General features: G+C 38.0%; 1 protein-coding gene across 1 annotated transcript; it reads left to right on the top strand.

Annotated features, from left to right (window-relative positions):
- The first annotated feature begins 314 nt into the window (after window positions 1–314).
- On the top strand, window positions 315–14,890 carry FMR1NB (FMR1 neighbor). The gene is made up of 5 exons (XM_036443196.2): window positions 315–639; window positions 2,835–2,942; window positions 8,564–8,704; window positions 10,077–10,173; window positions 14,740–14,890. The coding sequence occupies exons 1-5, from the start codon at window positions 315–317 to the stop codon at window positions 14,888–14,890; spliced, it is 822 nt and encodes a 273-aa protein (XP_036299089.1).
- The last annotated feature ends 6,189 nt before the right edge of the window (window positions 14,891–21,079 follow it).

Here is a 21,079-nt window from a genome sequence, read left to right as displayed (position 1 = left end):
GCTGGAGTCTGAATTCCATTTATTCATTTTGTTGATCTATGACAAACTGCCATGATCCCGGCACGGTCATCAGGCCCTATTCATTCATTCAACAATTAACAAGCACTAGAAAGGCCAGGCCTTGAGTGGGAGAGGGGGCACAAGCTATCTTGCTGGCCTTTAGAAAGGGGCGGGGCCTAAGGGCTGGCACGTGCTGTGCGGGGCGTACCACGCATGCGTCAGCACCCAGGAGCGCATGCGTCAGCACCCAGAAGCTCATTGCGCGAAGGGCTGTTGGCTGGGCGCCATCTTCTGAGCTAGTCAGAAGCGGAGCCATGCCTTCAGAAGGGAGGTGCTCGAGAGGGAAGAACAGGTCTAAGAGCAAGGCTTTGAAAGGGACCCGCATAAGGCTAGTCAGATGTGAGGAGAACTATCCTGCCGAAAACTTGGTGGAGGGGTCGCATGTCAGCAGCACCACCACCAACCGTGGCGGCCATCCCATCATGGCCGCCGCACCTCAGCCCGGCTGGGAGGCGTCCCTGCTGGGCCTCAAAGCTGAGAGGCGCCAGTCTCTGATGAATATGTGGGCCGAAAATCGCTTGGTCCTTTTCCTGCTCACCATCCTTCTCATGACGCTGCTGTGCTACCATTTGGGTTTCAGTGAGTAACCTTTCTGGGGAGGCCATCAGGGGAGGGGTGCCCCGGGGCCCCATGGCAGCCACCGACGAGCTGCCCTCTCCCCTCCACTCTACACTACAGGCCTCTCTCACCCAATCTCGATTCTAAGGTCCATCTAAAAGATTTTTCAGAGTCGAGAATAAAATTTTGACAATAAAGACTAATGAAATGATTTCAGATAAGTTATCAACATATGTAACAGTATAAGATAAATTATAATACTGATATTGGTGTATGATTGAACAGACTGGTTAGTGGAACAGAATAGGAAGTCAAGAAACAATATGATGGCGATATCGTAAGTAGGAAAGATCGGAATTAATAAATGTTACTAGGACAACTGCAAAACAATGTATTCCTACTTCATAATACACTTCAAAATACATTTTATGTGGATTAAAATGTAAATATAAAAAGTGAAAATATAAGGAAACATTAAGGTATAGAATGTTTCTAAACATTAAGGTATGGAATGTTTCTAAACATGATTCAAAAGAAGGAAATAGTAAAGGAAGATATTTAGACACTTGATTGCATAAAACATTTTAAACTTCCAAAAACACCACAAAAAATATAAAGGTTTCTGACTGTCTTAAAAATATTTGGAATATATGTAGCAGATTAATGTTTAAATTCTCTACTCTGCAACAAATGTATGAAACATGTAAACTCATTGATGACAAAAAGTATCAATTAAAACAAAAGAGATAGTTTTATTTGCTTATCAAACTGACGACAAAAAAGTGAGGGTGCAAGAATAATGGTACTCCCATCCAAGTACTAACCAAGCCTGACCATGCTTAGTTTCTGAAATCCGACAAGATCGGGCATGTTCAGGGCAGCATAGCTAAGATTTGGAAACAGCCTAAGTGCTCATCAGCAGATGAGTGGATTAAAAAACTGTGGTACATCTACACAATTGAATACTATGCTGCTGTAAAAAAGAAGGATTTCTTACCATTTGCAACAGCATGGATGGACCTGAAGAGCATTACTAGTATGCTAAGAGAAATAAGCCAGTTGGATAAAGATAAATATCATATGATTTGAAGAAACTGATGAACAAAAATAAATATAGAAACAGAGAAGCATCGAACAGACCGTCAAACTTCAGAGGGAAGGCAGCGGATTATTATTATTATTATTATTATTAACTTATTATTAGTCACCATTCTGTACATCACATGATGTTTTTATAATCAAAAGTTTGTTCCTTTTAGCTTCCTTCATCCATTTCTCCCCCCACCAACCCCTCACCTCTGTCAAACACAAATCTGTTCTTTGTAGTAGTGATTTCTATGCATGTTCTTTATAATACCAATAAATGTTAAGCAATCTAAATCCTTTTCTTTTGAAAAAAATATATATTTTATTGATTTTTTACAGAGAGGAAGAGAGAGGGATAGAGAGTTAGAAACATCGATGAGAGAGAGACATCAATCAGCTGCCTCCTGCACCCCCCCCCCCACTGGGGATGTGCCCACAACAAAGATACATGCCCTTGACTGGAATCGAACCTGGGACCTTTCAGTCAACAGACCGACGCTCTATCCACTGAGCCAAACCGGTTTAGGCTAAATCCTTTTCTTTAGGGGAATGTTTTACTTAGTTGTAGTAGAGCCATATAATAAAATACTGTGAAGTTATTAAAGATAGCATTGGAGAATATTTAATGATATGGACAAATCCGTGTTATGGGAACAAAGGTAGATATAATTTCCTCTAATATGGGAGAGAATCATGCAAATGAAACTATATAAAAGCAGGTTGTTTGAAGTAGTGAGAAAGAAGGATAGGAAGGTTTTGCAGTGTCTCCTCAGGCCTTTATTTTTATCAGTAAATAAAGAAGCCAACATGGTTTCCAAGAGTTTCTGTGATGGGGTCTGATTTAGTTAGAAAAAATGTTTATAAATAGTTAATTGATTGGACCTCTGAATGTCAGTGCTGTTTGTGAGTCAAGTTCACTATTGTAAATCATTTTATAACACAACAATGGAATATGTTGGCCTATAGTTTAAACTTTGTGATGTCATCAGTATTTATAGTACCTAAGCTGTTGTTATAAAGTGTAAGTTCAATATCTGTTAGCTCTTATATTTTCCATTATTAACCTTGGGGACCAAAGAGAGTTATAAATGCTTTATTTGCTGGTATTAATAATTTCACTTTTTATTAAGGATTCTCAAATTCTGAGACTGAAAGCGAGTATATTATGTGGAGCAGTGAAAACACTAACGGACAATCTACTGCACGGAGAGCTCTGATAAGTTTCTTCTTTCCCACAAGTAAGTTCTTGTTTGATTTTTTCCCCCTAGAGTCCTTCTTTTGAAACTAGTAGTTAAATGTTTAGGAGGCAGTATGGTCTATTGGCATTGGAGTGGGATAGACCTGAATTTTCATCCTGACTCTGCCTGTTATCTTAGGCAAGATTACCTCTTTGAAATTCAGTGTCCTCATCTTTACAATGAAAATATTTACCACAAAGAATTGCAAGGAAAAACTGAGGCCATATTTTACAGGAACTCCATATGTTTGTTTTTCTTGATAAAATAGTTTTCCTTCTCAATTATCTGAACCTTTTACAATTTACCTTAATGACTGCCTGAAATTTAGTCCCTGACCCAGTTTTGTGAAATCAATATCTTTTGTGGCATTAATCGGGGTGCTGTGTAGCTCTAATGTACAGAATATACCAGATGTTTTCCCATCTGTTTTAATGATAAAAAGTTCATGTTTCAAGTCGCACCGCCTTTTTGTGATTCTGTATATAATGTGTTTATCAAGCACATGATGACCCCTGAGAATTATGAACCACAAATAAACAACCTTTCGTTTTGTACAACATGTGGCGCCCTTTCAAGGAGAAGCTGAAAATAAATTGACACATGTGAATTACAAAGATGAGCTTTCATTAAAAATTATGCAGACTTTATTATAATAATATTTGATATACATATATAAGAAATAATAATTTCCATTGTTTAATTCTAGACTCTAGCACTGAATTCCTCTGTGACCTTGCATAAATCTCTTCATGTTTCTCTATACTGGTTTCATGAAATACAAAACAGGTATTATAATGCCTACCACCAATGAGAATAGCAAAGTAAACAAGCTCCATAAATAAATTAAATATATTGCCACAGTCAAGTTGAGGGGAGAAAGAGAAACCTGAGAAGATGGTATGTTGTAAAGCTAAAAGAATGGTTGAGTGAGTGCTAAAGTTTATCATAAACAACAACAAATGATAATTTGTTTCCCATAGTTACCTATAATTATATTATACAAACACTGAAGCCAACTTTAAAAAATCTAAATAGAATATCTGTATTTCTAAAATATTTCCCCAGCCTGGTACAGTAACTTGAGTCAAAACCAAGTGTATGAGATGTTTTGCTCAACAAAATCAAACTGTTCTATTTTAAGGGAAACATATGGCCTAGGTTAATTCAAATATTTCAAAAACAGTGATATATATACTGCCTTCTTTGAAAAGAGTAACTACAAGTTTATAAAATGTGAAATAATTTTAACAAATTTATTTCCTCCCTTTTACTCTTCCCACTTAGGCACTAAAACAAAAGTCTGTTGTTTTGTCATTAGGCTGTTGTTTATAAAAGATTCATGTCTTATAGATTAAAATTATAACCTTGAGACAGACTGGCATGGAAGCTTGAGAGGTCACATGATTTTTCCCTCTTGGAGAAAATTATATACTTAAACCTGATAAAAATTGTTCTACCATTTTTATTCTTCAAAATTGCAAGTGTCTCTTAGTAATTTGAGTCTGAAAGTTTAGTAACTGGCATAAAGTTCATCAGATGCCATCTATCTATAATAATAAAAGAATAATATGTTATTAGACTGGACAGCTGAATGACCTTCTGGACATCATTCTGGATGTCCTTCTGAATGAAGATGCCACGGCGGGGGCCGAAGCAGAGATGGTTAGGGGCACTGCAGGCGAGCAGTTAGAGGCATCAGGCAGGTAGGCAGAGTTGTTTGTTAGGAGTGATGAGGCAGGCAGACAAACAGGGGCGATCAGGCAGGCATGTATAGAGGTTAGGGGCAATCAGGCAAGCAGGCAAATAGGGGTGATCAGGAGGTAGGTGTGTGGTTAGGGGCAATCAGGCAGGCAGACAGAGGGGTTGAGGGTAATCCAGGCAGGCAGGCTGAGTATTATAGTTAAGGGCGATGAGGCAGGCAGGCAGGAGAGTGGTTAGGAGCTAGCATCCCCAGATTGTGAGAGGGATGTCTGACTGACAGTTTAGGCCCAATGCAGGTATCGGGCCTAAACCTGCAGTCAGACATTTCCTGAGGGGTCCTGGCTTGCAAGAGGGTGCTGGCTGGGCTGAGGGACACCCCTCCCATGCACAAATTTTGTGCATCAGGCCTCTAGTTTAAGAATAAAATAATAGAAACTCAGCATCAGAAGGGACCTTAGGGATTATCTAGTCTATTTTCTTCTATGATTTAAAATCTCTTCTATGATTTCCATTCCTTGCAAATGGTCTTTGAACAATGCCAATAGTGAAAAACTCAGCACACAGGAAGTCCATCCCCTCTCTGACCAGGCCCTGACTATTGTCACTCTTTTCTGGGTGTGTAATGCCCAGCCTGAACATGGTATTTCACATGCAGTCCAACTTGGGGAGTAGAGTCACTCTGGCAGAATTGAAGAAATAATATTATAGCTTAGAGTATACAACAATAAAATAGGCAAACTCTTACATGTCTAAAATGCTTGGGAAATCAATATCTAGGCCAATTGGTAATGCATTAAATTTGTGACTTTGCACAAGTTATTGTGATCCATGATGTTATTAATTAATTAATTTTAATTTTCACTCAAGGGTAGGATATGTTTTTATTGACTTTAGAGAGAAAGGAGGAGAGAGAGAGAGAGAGACATTGATGTAAGAGAGAAACATGGATCAGTTGCTTCCCATATGTGCCCCAACCAGGGATTGAATCTGCAACCTAGGTATGTCCCATAATTGGGAATAGAATCTGCAATTTTGTGGTGTATAGGATGATGCTCCAACCAACTGAGCCACCTGGAGAGGGCTATGTGTTTATGGTTTTAGATGCAGGTGGTAAAGTTCATTTTGAGAGTTTGGTGTGTTTTTTTGTGAAGATTTACAAATGATGTTTGTAAAGCAAGGTAACTTGCTCAGTGGGGTCCCTTGGCTTGGCCTGCGGGATTGGCCAGAACTGGCTCTTCAATATCCTCCACGGGGTCCCAGACTGCGTGAAAGCACAGACCGGGCTGAGGGAACCCCCTCCCCTCCCCTATCCCCCAGTGCACCAATGTCATGCATTGGGCCTCTAGTTTTTGTTTGTTTGTTTGTTTGTTTGTTTGTTTTATAATGTCAAAACAGATTTATTTGTATACATACCAATGAAGAAAAGCAGTCTTCTGTCATATGTAGAAGATTAAAATTCTTAAGTAGCTGATTTTGGGACCTACGACAATAGGAAAACTTGCTTTATTGTCTTTAGATGTTAGGTCTATTTAAAGGCTTTTTATTATTTTTTTTTCTTTAGAAAATTTTAAAAGTATTTTATTGATTTTTTACAGAGAGGAAGGGAGAGGGATAGAAAGCTAGAAACACTGATGAGAGAGAAACATCAACCAGTTGCTTCCTTCACACCCCCTACCGGGTATGTGCCCACAACCAATGTACATGCCCTTAACCGGAATCGAACCTGGGACTCTTCAGTCGGTAGACTGACACTAGTCTAGCCACTGAGCCAAACAGGTTTCAGCTATTTAAAGGCTTTTTAAATGGGTCTTTCTCCTCCTGGGACCTGCCTTTCCAATTCCCAATGATATACAAGCTGGTATTCCAGATAGTTTCTTTTGCTCATCCAGGTACATTCCCATGAAGCATAAGACAATCCTATTCATTGTTGGCTGAATCTATGGTCTTCAGGTTAACATGAGGTTGGTTAACTGCTTCTCTAACTCCAGAGCAGAGTCTAGAGCAGTGGTTCTCAACTTTCCTAATGCCACGACCCTTTAATACAGTTCCTCATGTTGTAGTGACCCCAAACCATAAATTATTTTCGTTGCTATCTACTTCATAACTGTAATTTTGCTACTGTTAGGAATTGTAATGTAAATACCTGTGTTTTCCGATGGTCTTAGGTAATCCTGCTAGCAGGGTTGAGAACCGCTGCTATAGAGCCTAAGACCTTCAGAAAACATAGATATTTACATTATGATTCATTAACAGTAGCAAAATTACAGTTATGAAGTATCAACAAAAATAATTTTATGCTTGGGGGTCACCACAACATGAGGAACTGTATTAAAGGGTCTCGGCATTAGAAAGGTTGAGAACCACTGGTCTAGAGCTTGTATGCCAGCTTGCCAGTTATCTATCTCAAGCCTCTTAATCACTGGAAGGCAGCTCTCACATACTCTTAGATATCTTAAGAATTGCTTTTCATGTTTCCTCTTCACCTCAGTTTAATTTTCAAACAATGTGGCAAAACGAGGTTCTCCTGGGCCTTTAATGTAATAACAAGCCATAGATAAATAAGTGTCACTGATGTGCAGCTCAAAGATGCCACATGATTAATAGCAAACTCTATACTCTTCAGAGAGGAGCTACTGGGCTGCCATTTCAGCTTTAGAAAAAAACAGGCATAAACAGTACTTGGAATGGTAGGTATTATTTTTACCATAGCATGAGAAATTGACAATCTTTTTTTTTTTTATATATATTTTATTGATTTTGTACAGAGAGGAAGGGAGAGAGAGAGAGAGTTAGAAACATCGATGAGAGAGAGTCATCGATCAGTTGCCTCCTGCATACCCCCTACTGGGGATATGCCCGCAACCAAGGTACATGCCCTTGACCGGAATCGAACCCGGGACCCTTCAGTCCCCAAGCCGACGCTCTATCCATTGAGCCAAACCGGTCTCGGCAGAAATTGACAATCTTTAAAGAAGAAGAACATAATAAAATAAACCATGAAGTAAAAATATGCTTTTAACCATTATGTTGTTATTTGTGTATGCTGAGTAGCTTTAAAGTCTGTAGTTGTTGATGGCTCTGGAGATTGAACATAATTTAAGCAGGCCTTTAGCAATACTGTGGAGATTTTCTTTTTGAGTAACAATCTGTTATCTGCCTTTTTAGTTGTCATTTGTTTCTCTTCTAAAACAGATTATTAAAAAATAAGCTATTTGAACTTGAGTCTTATAGATTTAAACATGCATGACTTCATTGCAGTTGTATGAATCTTGGCATTTATGCCATAAATCATTGAATATTCAAAATTATAGAGTCATAATTTAAGTTCAAAAGAAAGGATCTTAAAATATGTGGTAGTACCAAAATGACAAGTGTTCACAGAAAGTAGATTAGTCCCAATAGTATCACTTACCTTACTCTCTAGCAATAAACTGTGTGAATTTTATTTATGTTCATTTTCACTGATGCATTCAATGAGTTTTTGTAGTTTAACAAAAATGAATGAAAGAGGGGAGGGCAGGATCTGGGTGGAGGGAGGCAAAGGGAGAAATGGGAGACATTTGTAATGTCAAAAATAAAAAATAAACTGTAAAATAAAATGAAATAAAATAAATGTGTGAGAGGATATCCGTTGCATTAAAAAGATGTTATTTTAAGGACATTTTTGGTCTATACTTGTTCATTTATTTTTGTTTATTTTCTGCATTTCATTTAGAATAGAAAGTGTGATGTTAAATAACCTTGTGGTAATTTTTAGTTTAACTCTATTGTTTCAGTATTCATTGCTATTTGTATGTTATTCAAACTTTTCATTAAATGTACCAGCTTAAATGTTTTTTTCTCTCTCACTCATTATTTTAATTGAGGAAAATAATAATTAATCACACTGAATTCTTTTTCTTGGATTTTGTTTCTAAAAGCATGCATTGTAAAGGAGAATCAGGAAGTGAATGATTGCAATAATCTGCCAAATCTTAACAAGAGTGCATGTTTGGAACACAGATGCTGTTATTCATCATTTGGGACCAATAACTTCCGCTGTTTTGCCCCATTAAGCAATAGTAAGTTCATCCTTTTATGTTTATTGTATTTCTATTTTATTTAAAATGAATAACCAGATCATAACGGTATACATTTAAATTTGGCTTTCCCAACTTCACACTTAAATGGGGCTCCCATTTCTAGAGATAAATTATCTGTATTAATGTCTTGAGGTGACCAGACCACCTCATTCATGAGCAGTTTCTGCTTAGCCAATAGATGTGACTATGGAAGTTCAAAATGAGTCTCTTCTTTTGCTTTATTCACTATCTATCGATATCTTGTTCCAAAGATTTTGGACTCTCTGAGAGGTAACTCTCAATGCCTGCGAGAATGCACCAGTCAGAGACATTCCTTAGCTTACTTTTCTCTCCCCATTTACTTTTCCTGAGTAGACTTTTTCCCATTTATCTTATCTTCTGCACCTTATTATGTGACAGTAGACTTAAATATTTCTTATTAAGGTCTTTGTATTCATTTTTCTTGGTTTCATTGTATTTGAATTAGGTTCTTCTATTAATATTTTTTATTTTCAACGTTTTGAGAACTAGACAATCTCTTTTTGCTCCTTCATTTGGATAGTAGGGACATGTTACCAGTGAGTCCCATGATGAATATATTTGATATGATTAAACACTAACAGATACTATCAATACAAAAAGGATGCATGCGAAGCAATGTCTTAAGTTAATATAGCCCGTATTCAATTTACAGCTTATTGTTGAACATCTAGTATTAATAATGGGAGCTGAAATCTGATCATGAAATTAGAATTATGACTTTAACACTGTCATGCAGTGTTTATAACTTATTCATCGGTTTAGTCTTTATATTATGTGAGAAGAGACATTTGGTTCTTATAAAGGGAAAATTTGAACCGTGACTTACAATTCCCCAATCATATTAGAATGTATTTCCAAACAAAATATACTTATTCACCTGCAAATTTTTGACATTTATTTAATTAAAGCTTATAATTTGGAAGTAAATATTTAAGAAGCCATTCCTTTATCAAGTTAACTATTCATAGATTAATTTACTCTCTGAGTGCTTTAAGATGTATAAAATTTGGCCAAAGAAAAAACATGCTGAGATCATAGGAAGAATTATGAATCATAATGATATGTTAACAGAAACAGTAGGATCATTTTGTTAAGACTTCCATTGGAAGACATGCATTTAAAGTGTCGACTTTAGTTGTGTTTCAAGAACATTTCATAAACTCCTGCAATTACAAAGTAGCAAGTACATTTACTTATCATGTATGAATACCCCTTTTAATAACTTATACTTTTACTTTAATAACTGATATTTTTTATAAAGACTTTATGAAAGAGCTCATATTTGCTTCTCTTAATTCATTAAAATAACAAGATATAATTGAATCAACAGAACCTTTGCAGATATTCCGGATTTTTGGATTTGGTGTAGTTAGCATGATCATCCTAGGATGTCTGCCCATTTATTTCTTTTCTCTTCGTTGGAGAAGGTAGGCAAACATAAACATTCATTTGTTGAATACTGAGTATACTTGGATATTTCTGTTTAGGCACATTTATTCATACATTCCAGAAACATGGTGATTATGTTTGGGTCTCCTTTGTTTAAAAAAAGGGAGCTCAGTAAAAATCCAAAAGCAAAATTGCCATAAAATTTAAAAATGCATGTTATTTTATTTTTCCATAAATTTAAAATAGCTTCTTACATAGTCTGCACATTGTCTCATCAAACAAAATGCCAATTGGAATAAAACTTAATTCAGTGAGCTGGGGTTTGTTGAGTGGAAATAGTTTTTAACTGCATATAAGGATTCCAGCAAGAGTTAGTCTAAATAGATGGTCATCTACCATTGTGTCTTCAAGTTGATTTTTATTAGATTTCCTCTTAGCATCTTATACAAACTTCCAGTGCATTATTGACATAATGCTTTTAGTTTATTTTTTAACTAGAGGCCTGGTGCACAGATTCATGCACCAGTGGGATCCCTTGGCTTGACATGCAGGGATCAGGCTGAAACCAGCTCTCCAACATCCCTTGAGGGATCCCAGATTGCAATAGGGCAGTTCTTAGGTGTTGCACCCTGGAATCGGGCTCCCTCCTCTCTTGTTCCAGGTGCATCACCTGAGGAGCGCAGCTGCCAAGTCACTACAGCTTAGCAGCTCCTGCATTGAGTATCTGCCCTTGGTGGTCATTGCATGTCATAGCTACTGTTTGGATGGTCGAACAGTTGAACGGTTGCTTAGGCTCTAATATATATATAATTCCCCAGCTACTGGGGATAGAATGGGTCCAGGACTAGGGAGAGGTGAATGAGGCACTTGGAGCACAAAATCTAAGAAGGCACTCACTGTGAAGTTTGTGCAAATGCAGAGTTGGCACTAATATGACTCTGAGAGTAAGTATCTCCTTATATCTTATGGTAAAGAAAATGTGCCTGTTGAAGATTAAACATCTTTGATATTTTTATTCACTTTAATTAGAAAGTGGTATTTGGGTTACAAAAATTGATTAGATTTTACTGGAAGATGTTATACACATGTTACCTTATTTTCTGTAAAGATCATTAAGTCTTTTCTTATCTTTTCCTTAAGTCTGATAAAGGTGTCATTGTATATATAATTCATAGCAAGGTGCCTCATATTAGTGGAAACTTAATATATTTTATTGAATAAATGAATGGTTCAACAAATAAAGAAATACAGTGGATAGAGTTGGCTAGCCTGGAAGGCAGTCCTATAGTAATTTAAACTTTCTCATTGCTCTCATCACTTTCTTAGAACACTCTGAAGATATTATTGAGTCACAGCCTTTCAGCTCTTCAGTTTTCATATGACAATATATTATTTTCTCAGCTTTTACTTAGTTGACTATACTGAGTAGGTAGTCTCTATTCCTTGGCTGCTCTCATTTTCCTTCCTTTCCCAGGGAATAGGAATGGAATTTCTGATTCCTCCCTTCTCTCCCCGCCCAAAGCTTGATTTCATATACTAGTAAAATATAACCCACAAATAAAAATGAAATTATATTTGCTAGAAGCTGGTGGCTAAGATTATGCTGTACTATTTAGCCTCTTATATGAAAGGACTGATATAATATTTTATTATGACATCTTTATTGTGCCTCTGTCAAGGAGTTTTATGGGGATGTTCAAATACACTAGATTTTTCTCTGAAATAAATTTCAAAGCATTATTCCTGATACGAATATATTTTCTTTTTTACACAATAAGAACTGTTGAAGAGATTAGAACAATGTGAAGAGTTATATACATATTGAACACCATACATTTTGGTTACTATGATTAATTAATTAACTTATTTTACTGTTTTGTATAAGAGTGGTATGTGCTAGTATGTTCCTTCAGTCATCCTGAGCTGCTTGTTGAACCCCAGAGCAGGTGTCAGTTTCATCTTGCTGCTTAGCTGAATTTCTAGGAAAGTGGATGGTTGAGGGTAGATGGGCCACCGTCAACGTTTCCTAGCAAGCTGATTTTAGCATCAAGGGAAACAGTTGTGTCAGAACAAAGACCCTGTCCTTGATACCAAACAAGGAGCTAAAATACAGTTCAAAGCTTGCCAAACCCTCCTTCTTAGGAAAATATATCTCTTTTTTTAAAAATTTAATAAATCTTTACTGTTCAGATTATTACAATTGTTCCTCTTTTTCCCCCAACTCTCCCCTCCACCCAGTTCCCACTCACCCTCTGCCCTTAACTCCCCGTCACTGTCTTCATCCATAGGTGTACGATTTTTGTCCAGTCTCTTCCCGCACTCCCCGTACTGCTGAGGCAGAGAAACTGAGTCCAAAACTTGAAAGGAAACAGAAGGCAATGAGGGGCTGAGGGGGACAGTTGTGCAGGGGCTTAGAAAAGCTGCTGGGTGGGGGAAGCTGAGGAGCCTGGTGCCTCTCCCATGAGCAGACTCCACATCCCTCCCTCCTCCTCCTAGTGACCCATTACCCAGCTCTTCTCCAAGGCCCAGCTTGGGCTCATCTCACATAGGTCAACAGGACCGCATGGCCTGCACAGCCCCACCCACACTGCCTTACCCACACCACCTAGCTTGCTCCACACAGCCCTGCCCTACACAACCTTTGGGGAGCTCTTCCCTTGGAGGAGAAAGGGGGAGGCTGCAGACAGGAGGTCGCAGGAGGAGGGGACAGAGCAGGATCCACCAAGTTAGATGGAGAGGAGGTAGGGAGAGACCCCACAGACTGGGGATAGAGATAGGCAGGGAAGGAGGGTCCTGCGAAGTGTTACCCCTGGTTGAAATAGACATCCTGACCCCATTTTACAGATGTCAGCAGTGTGTGTGTGTGTGTGTGTGTGAGAGAGAGAGAGAGACAAAAGAGGGGGTGAAGGGACTGGATATATGAATAGCAGTGACATTTGAATCATGGCCTATTTATTTTTAATTTTGTTAATATATTGATTTCAGAGAGGAAGGCAGAGGGAGAGAGAGAGAGAGAAACATATATAGTTGCTTCAGTTATTATTTTTTTGCGACTGTAATTAACAATACTACAACATAAAGAGGCTACAGATAAATCATATAAATATAAATTGGCCTTCACCCAGTATTTCATTTATGCCTGGAGAGTATTTTTTATGATTAATTGAGAAAAAGATATGTATTTGCTCCATATCTGTCTTACCTAGTGGAGCTCAGTGACACCCAGTAATGAAGTTTTAGTGGAGAAAAGTGAGTATTACCTTTAAAGTCATCATCTCAAAGGCAGGTTTATCTATTATATCTCTGGGCCCTCTATGCTCAGAACCTGGTTGCTCCTATTTCATGCATTGAGCTGAAGATAGGAATGTATTTGTTATTAACTTTTAATAATATTACATTCAAATCTTTCTTCTTTTATTTCTCTTGTGAGTTTCCATCCTTACCTCTGCTTTGAGCATTCCTTTTTCTCCTTCACTTGTGTTTAGAAAGTGAAAACTCTATAAACATGAATATCAATATAGTTTCTGAACCCTCGGTTTCCAGGCTTTGTAGGTTATATAAAGTTACAAGGTAAGGCTTTAGCCTGAAGTTATTTCCAAACTCCAAGGGGAAAAAGAGACAGGTTAGCATAATAGGTGAGAGATTATCCTTTAGGACTAGGCAGGTCTGGATTTGAATCCTGGCTCTACTATTGGGTAATCTGGTAACCTCGGACAAGTTACTTTCCTTCTTGGTGCTTCAGTTTCCTCGTCTGAAAATGTAAATTTTGAAAGAAGTACTTGCCTCATTAATCTTAATGAAGATTAAATAAGATCTTTCACATATAGTACTTATACACAAACCTTGGCACATACTTCTCATTGCTAGTCATTATTCACTAATGCTGGAGTTTGGTCTAATGGAAAGAGTCTGCACTTTAGTCAGGCAGACCTAGCATTTCCATTAGTGACCTTGGATGAGTTATCTAACCTCTTTAGGCCCCAGTTTAATCACTTGCAAAATAGGAAATACAATATTCACCTTCTAGGGTTGTTGCGAGGATTAAATGAGATAAATTATATAAAGCTTCTGGTCAAGTTCTTGGCCTATCATAGGCTCTCAAGGGCCCCCTCCACTTACTGTCCACACAAATGCAAGGAAGTATAGAACTGAATACCAGGGATAGCAATAGTTTGTGAAAGTGAAAATTTATAAAAGTAGAGGTAATATAATGTGAACTATTACTATTTAGTATTAAAGTTCATAGAAGGAAGGGATCCTTGTAGGTTAGTGAAAAGGGAATAATTCTTAGAGAAATAATATATAAGCTGAGCCTTGAAATGTGGGTGATGTCAGCAGAAGGAAATAGGACAGTATTACTGTTGAAGATGATGAAATGATAAAAAAAGACATCTAATAGATTAATAATAATGGTTATAATGAAAAATATGAGTGGGCCAAGTGTAGTATTTTCTGTTAGATTTTTTAAATTGTGAGTTAAACAATCAGGTTAGAATGTGTAGAGAGTTATGTGGGCAAATGGCCTTTTCCTTATACCATGCCAGTCGTTATTATTCTACCACTGTTGACAAACAAGGTTTCACTTTGAACTTTTAATATTACAGCAAATGGGCCAATTATTTAAGAAGGAAAATTAACAAGATTTTCAAGAAGTTGAAGAAACAAAGAAACAAACTAAAGAGAGATGCTGAAATGTTAAAAGCAGCAATTGAAAATGAGGAAGGATTCAGTGATGGAAAGGAACAAGAGGATTAAGGTAATGACAATAGAATATAAAGTTGAAGCCTTAATATTTTATTCTTATTGCCATCATCTTGGTTCATTTAATGTTTACTTTTTACCACAGATGTTAGGATCACAGGAGTATCAACTTCTGAAGTGATTATATCACTAGGGATATTTGTATGGTTGGAAGGTGGACAAGAAATGTACAAAGTTATTTGGGTGCTACATTATTGGTATACATTGCTCAACCCTTCATGGGAAACAAATAGATTGAATCTGGCCTCTCTGATTCTGTGACTCTATGATGGACACATAGACACTCTTGCAAAATAATAATGGCCATAGACCACACCACATATCTAGAGGACATAGCATATAGCCTCAGGAGTCTGATAGATCTGGGATTGAATCAGCTATCTGCTCCCCAAACTTATCCAATGCATTATTAGAAGAGGCTGAGAGAGAGGACTACAAAATCATACACTAGGGATGACCTGGGCCTCACTTGCTTATGCTTACATATACTTTACCCTAGGCCAGTGTCTTCTCTTAAAATAATTGTGAAGAGCGAAGTAAGAATAAAATGGTTAGTGAGAAAAGAGGTATACTTCATGGAATAGAGTACTGGATTTGGAGTCAGGAAACTTAGGCCATTAACTAGTGGCATTTCCATAGGCAAGTAACTTAAACTTTCAGCTCTTTAATACCATCAGCTGAAGTTTTTGTGTCACTTAACCAATATAATACATGAACTAATGCTTCAAAAATTGCAACATGTAACTCAAATTTGAGGTGTTCATTTCTAACCCCAGTCACAAAGAAGTAGAAGAATGGAGTAACAAACCACTGAATTTAGTACCAGGAGACTCTGGCTCTAGTCCCAGTTATACTACTGTTTACAGTGGGGGCTTGGCCAATTCTCTTAACTTTCCTGGGCCTCAGTTTACCAAATTGTGAAATAAGAGGTTTGGATTAGATGAGTAGGAAAATTGACTTATCTCAGAAGAAACAAAAGAAAATCTTTATACAAAGTATTATGTATATGATACTATTCATATAAGGCAATATAATAATTACATATAATTATACATGCATATTATTACTACACATACCTATATATTACTTTGTATAAAGTTTAATGAAATAAATAATGCATATATGTATGTAGACACATGCACACATATATTACATTATAGCTAGATTAACAATACAAACTCTGTGGCTATTTACTGGGGCATAGAAATTAACATTTTTTATTGCAAAATCATCATTATGAGATAGCATATTTTGTCTGTATGTCTCACAGTAATATAAGATGATATATTGGTAAACTGAAAAGGCATGCTAATCATAAATTTCAATATATAGAGATTGAGAACTTTGTTGCAGTTATTTCCTTTTATAACAAACTATGATGTATATATGGTAGCCCTTTCAAGTCGTTTAACTCTGCTTTATTTTTCTCCTGTAGCATTAGTTTTCCATTGAGAAGAATGCAAACCATGCAGAGGAGACTTAACCTCATGGAGCATTTTAGAAGGATAAACATTAGTCCTTCATTTTGTCATTTTTCTCCCTTAAAATAAAGTTGATAGTTCTGTTTCTGTGCATCAAACCAGAATCTGAGTTCTTTTTATTAAAAACAAATTCAACAGAATTTAAAAAAAACATATGAAAAGCACTCCTGACATTTGAGGTCCTAGATACTAATGGCAGAGATTTTATATTGTCATTCACCTTCTAATGGGTTATAAAACAACAACCAGTGATCATATTTCAATGTATATGATACTCTGATTATTTCAAGGAAAAGATGTAAAAATATTTTGTAGTAGGGTACTTCTTTTTATTTTATAACATAATATTTTCTTCACCACTAAAGTAAGGCATACTTGTTATAGAAAATTTGGTAAATAAGGTTATGTAGAAGAAAGAAAAAAATTTGCCACTACACAAAGATGTAGTTATCATGTTTTCTTTACTTTTTTAAAGAAAACAGTTGTATTCTGTGACATACATAAATTGTTATTTTAAAAGTTTATATCTTATTTTATGATTCATTTTCCCCTTTTGAAATGTTTAGGGCTCAAGTTTACCTGGGCTTGTTGTTCATTCATTCAACGAACTCAATGAACATGAATTGAGTTCCTGCTATGGGCCATGAACTTTTTTTTTTTTTTAAATATATTTTATTGATCCTTCACAGAGAGGAAGGGAGAGAGATAGAGAGCTAGAAACGTCGATGAGAGAGAAACATCGACCAGCTGTCTCTTGCACACCCCCTACCGGGGATGTGCCCGCAACCAACGTACATGCCCTTGACTGGAATCGAACCTGGGACCTTTCAGTCCGCAGACTGACGCTCTACTACTGAGACAAACCGGTTTTGGCGGGCCATGAGCTTTCTATGTGTTAGGGAAATAGTCATGAGCAAGATAGACTACGCCTTTCCTTCATGGAGCTCTACAGTCCAACTTTGGAGGAAGCTAGGTAAAGAAGTAATGGCAGGGCTAAAATAGGAGTACCAAGTTCCACAAGAGCACATAGCAGGAGCACATAGACCAGACTTCAAGATGACACATAAAATTAAAAGGAGAATCAGCACGTGTTTGCCATGCAATCACTGCGTGGTAGGAGGAGTGTCTCAGGTACAAAGGCCCAAGTGTATGGAGTATCTAGAGCACTGCAAGTTGGCAGCAACTCGAGTTAAATGTGAGATCAGAATATAATGCATATTTAAAAATTGGGTTTTATACTCTGGACAGAAGGGAACCAATGAAGGGTTTTAAGCAAAGGAATGATATTCTAAAATCTGTATCATTAGAGATCATTCTAACTGTTGTTTGGAGAATTGGGAGCCAGCAATACTAGTGTCAAAGGAACCAGTTGTGAGGCTGATGTATTAATATGGCATGTGTGGGAAAAATTGTAGGGATTTAAAAGGGAGTATGGCTTTCTGGCTTCTAAATGATGGGCCAACTGTAAAAATAGTGGTATTATTGACTAAGATGGGACACTTGAGAAGGGCTGGTTTGGCAGGGGAATATTAGTTATATTTGTATACCATTTTTGAAGTACCTATGGGCCATCTAGGGAGGGATGACTATTTGGCAGATATATGTGTCTGGAGCTCAGGAAAAAGGTCTGTTTTGATAGTTTAGGAGTCATCCATGTACTATCTAAAAAAAAGTAATATGCAATAACCATCACTCTGCTACACCCACAAGCCATGCCCACCAGCCAATCAGGAGTGATTATGCAAATTAACCCCAACCAAGATGGCTGCAGCCAGAGAAATAGCAGGGGGCTTGGGTTTCCCTAGCAATGGAGGAAGCCAAGCTTTCCACACACTCTGGCCGGCCCAGGCCTTCACTCAAGGCTTCAAAGTTTCAATTATAGAAGAAAAATAAATCCCAGCAAAAATGGCAGTGGCCACAGAGCTGGAGAGAACAGGAGGCTTGAGTTTTCCCTGGTGATGAAGGAAGCCAAGCTTCTGCAGCCCTGGCCTGCCTTGGCCTCAGCTCAAAGCTACAAAGTTTCAATTATAGAAGATAAATAAATCCCAGATACCAGGGTCACAAGGGGGCATGACCAGCCTGCAAATCACCACAGGCCCCTCTCCCAGGCTGCCTCATGCCCCAAGGGACCCCCCACCCTGATCTGGGACACCATTCAGGGCAAACCAGCTGACCCTCACCCATGCACCAGGCCTCTATCCTATCTAATAAAAGAGTAATATGCAAATCGACCATCACTCCAACACACAAGATGGCTGCCCCTATGTGGTCAAACATCCTGCCCTCGTGGACACAAGATGGCCACCACAAGATGGCCAGAAGGGGAGGGCAGTTGGGAGATACCAGGCCTTCAAGGGAAGGCAGTTAGGGGCAATCAAGCCTGCAGGGGAGGACAGTTAGGGGTGACCAGGCCGGCAGAAGAGGCAAGTTGGGGGTGGTGACTGGGCCTGCAGAGAAGGGCAGCTGGGGGTACCCAGGCCTGCAGGGGAGAGCAGTTGGGGGGGCAGGCCTGCATTGGAGGACATTTAGGGGTGACCAGGCCAGCAGGGAAGGACAGTTAGGGGCAAACAGGCTGGCAGGGGAGCAGTTAGGCATCAATCAAGCTGGCAGGGGAGTGGTTAGAGGGTGATCAAGCTGGCAGGCAGAAACAGTTAGGGGCAATCAGGAAAGTAGGCAGGGGAACAGTAGGGAGCCAGCAGTCCTGGATTGTGAGAGGGATGTCCGACTGCCCGTTTAGGCCCAGTCCCAATAGGATGGGGCCTAAACGGGCAGTCGGACATCCCTCCAGGGGTCACAGATTGGAGAGGGTGCAGGTTGGGCTGAGGGACACCCCCCATCCATGCACAAATTTCATGCACCAGGCATCTAGTATAGATGATAATTGAAGGCACAGTGAATGACTGATTTAAACCAGAAATAATATGAAAAAAAAGGAAGTTAGTGGAATAGAATGTAGAGAACAAACACATTAAAAGGATAGTCAGAAGTAGGGTAGCTGTCAATGGAGAATTGAGAGGGATGAGGATAAGCTGGAGAGATCAGTAAAATGAAATCCAAGAGGAAGCATGATTCAAGGTGGAGGGAGTGTGATCAACAGTACAAAAATGTGGTTTTATTTCCACTGGATTTAGTAACATAGAAGTAATTGGTGCATTTGGCAATAGCAGTTTCAGTACAAAGGTAGGAGCAGAAACTAGATACTGAGTTGCAGTGCCAGAGAGGTGAGAAAGTGAAAGCAGAGAGTGTAAACAACCTGTTGAAGAAGTTTCCCTGTAAAGGGAATCTGAAATAATGGTGCAGTAATTGGTAGAATAGGATGGAGAGAAACAGTGAGTGTAAAGGCTTGGGTTTTATGGAAGTTTCAACCTGCTCTCCTGATCCCCAACTTTTACTTCTATTTTTTTCCATAGAGTTTTTGTATGCTCTTGCTTCCTTTGTCAAATATTATTTGACTATAAGGGCATGTGTTTATTTCCAGGCTCTTTGTTCTGTTCCGTTGATCTACGATATGCTTGTTCTTATGACAGTATCTGTACCAGGCTGTTTTAATTATAATAGATATATAGCATAGTTTCACATCAGTTATTGTGATCCCTCCAACTTTGTTTTTCTTTCTCAAGATTGCCAAGGCTTTCCCTGTTTCTATTATTGATATTATTATTATTATTATTATTATTTATTATTATTTTTTGGGGGGGGCAGGGGTGGTCCATAGAAATTTTTGGAATATTCTAGTTCTGTGAGGTATACTATTGGTATTTTTTCTTCTGTTTTAATTTAAATTCCTTATTGTTTAAAGTATTACATAACTCTCCTTTTCCCAAATTGACCTATCCTCAGCTGCTCCCACCCCATAGAACATGCCCTCACCCCCTACTATCTGTATCCATTGGTTATGCTCATATGCATGCATACAAATTCTTTGGTTGATTTCTTACCCCATACTCTGTACCCCCTGACACTTTCCCTCTTATGTTGGATGGTTTGTTCCATGCTTCTATGATCCTTGTCCTATTTATGTACATCAGTTTAGGTTGTTCATTATATTCCACAAATTAGTGAGATCATGTGATATTTATTTTTTTCCAACTGGCTTATTTCACTTAGCATAATGCTCTCCAGTTCTATCCATGCTTTTGCAAATGGTAAGAGTGCATTATTTTTCACAGCAGTATAATATTCCATTGTGGGATTGTATCACTGTTTTTTAATTCATTCATCTTCTGATGGGCACTTAGGCTGTTTCCAAATCTTAGGTACTGTAAATTGTGGTGCTATGGACATAGGGATGCATATATCCTTTTTGATTGGTGTTTCTGGTTTCTTGGGATATAGTCCTAGAAGTGGGATTACTGGGTTAAATGGAAGTTCCATTTTTAATTCTTTGAGAAAATGCTATACTGTTTTCCATGGTGGCTGTAACAGTCTACATTTCCACCAGCAGTGCACGAAGGTTCCTTTTTCTCCACATCCTAACCAGCACTGGTCATTTGTTGATTTGTTGAAGACAGCTATTCTGACAGGTGTGAACTGGTACCTCATTGTCATTTTGATTTGAATCTCTTGGATGATTAGCTACTTTGAGCATGTTTTCATATGTCTCTTGGTTTTCTGTATGTCTTCTTTTGAAAATTGTCTATTTAAGTCCTTTGTCCTTTTTGATTGGATTGTTTACCTTCCTTTTGTTAAGGTGTATGAGTTC

This window comes from Pipistrellus kuhlii, unplaced genomic scaffold, assembly GCF_014108245.1.
Source record: "Pipistrellus kuhlii isolate mPipKuh1 unplaced genomic scaffold, mPipKuh1.p scaffold_m20_p_19, whole genome shotgun sequence".
Lineage (NCBI taxonomy): Eukaryota > Metazoa > Chordata > Mammalia > Chiroptera > Vespertilionidae > Pipistrellus > Pipistrellus kuhlii.
Note: the sequence above shows the minus strand (reverse complement) of the source record. Positions and strands in the feature narration are given on the sequence as shown.

Excerpts from the sequence above, each read along its gene's own strand:
- FMR1NB (XM_036443196.2), top strand. The coding sequence starts at position 315 with ATGCCTTCAGAAGGGAGGTGCTCGAGAGGGAAGAACAGGTCTAAGAGC. Across the intron at positions 640-2,834 it reads GTGCTACCATTTGGGTTTCA|GATTCTCAAATTCTGAGACT; the intron begins GTGAGTAACCTT and ends CTTTTTATTAAG. Across the intron at positions 8,705-10,076 it reads TTTTGCCCCATTAAGCAATA|AACCTTTGCAGATATTCCGG; the intron begins GTAAGTTCATCC and ends TTGAATCAACAG.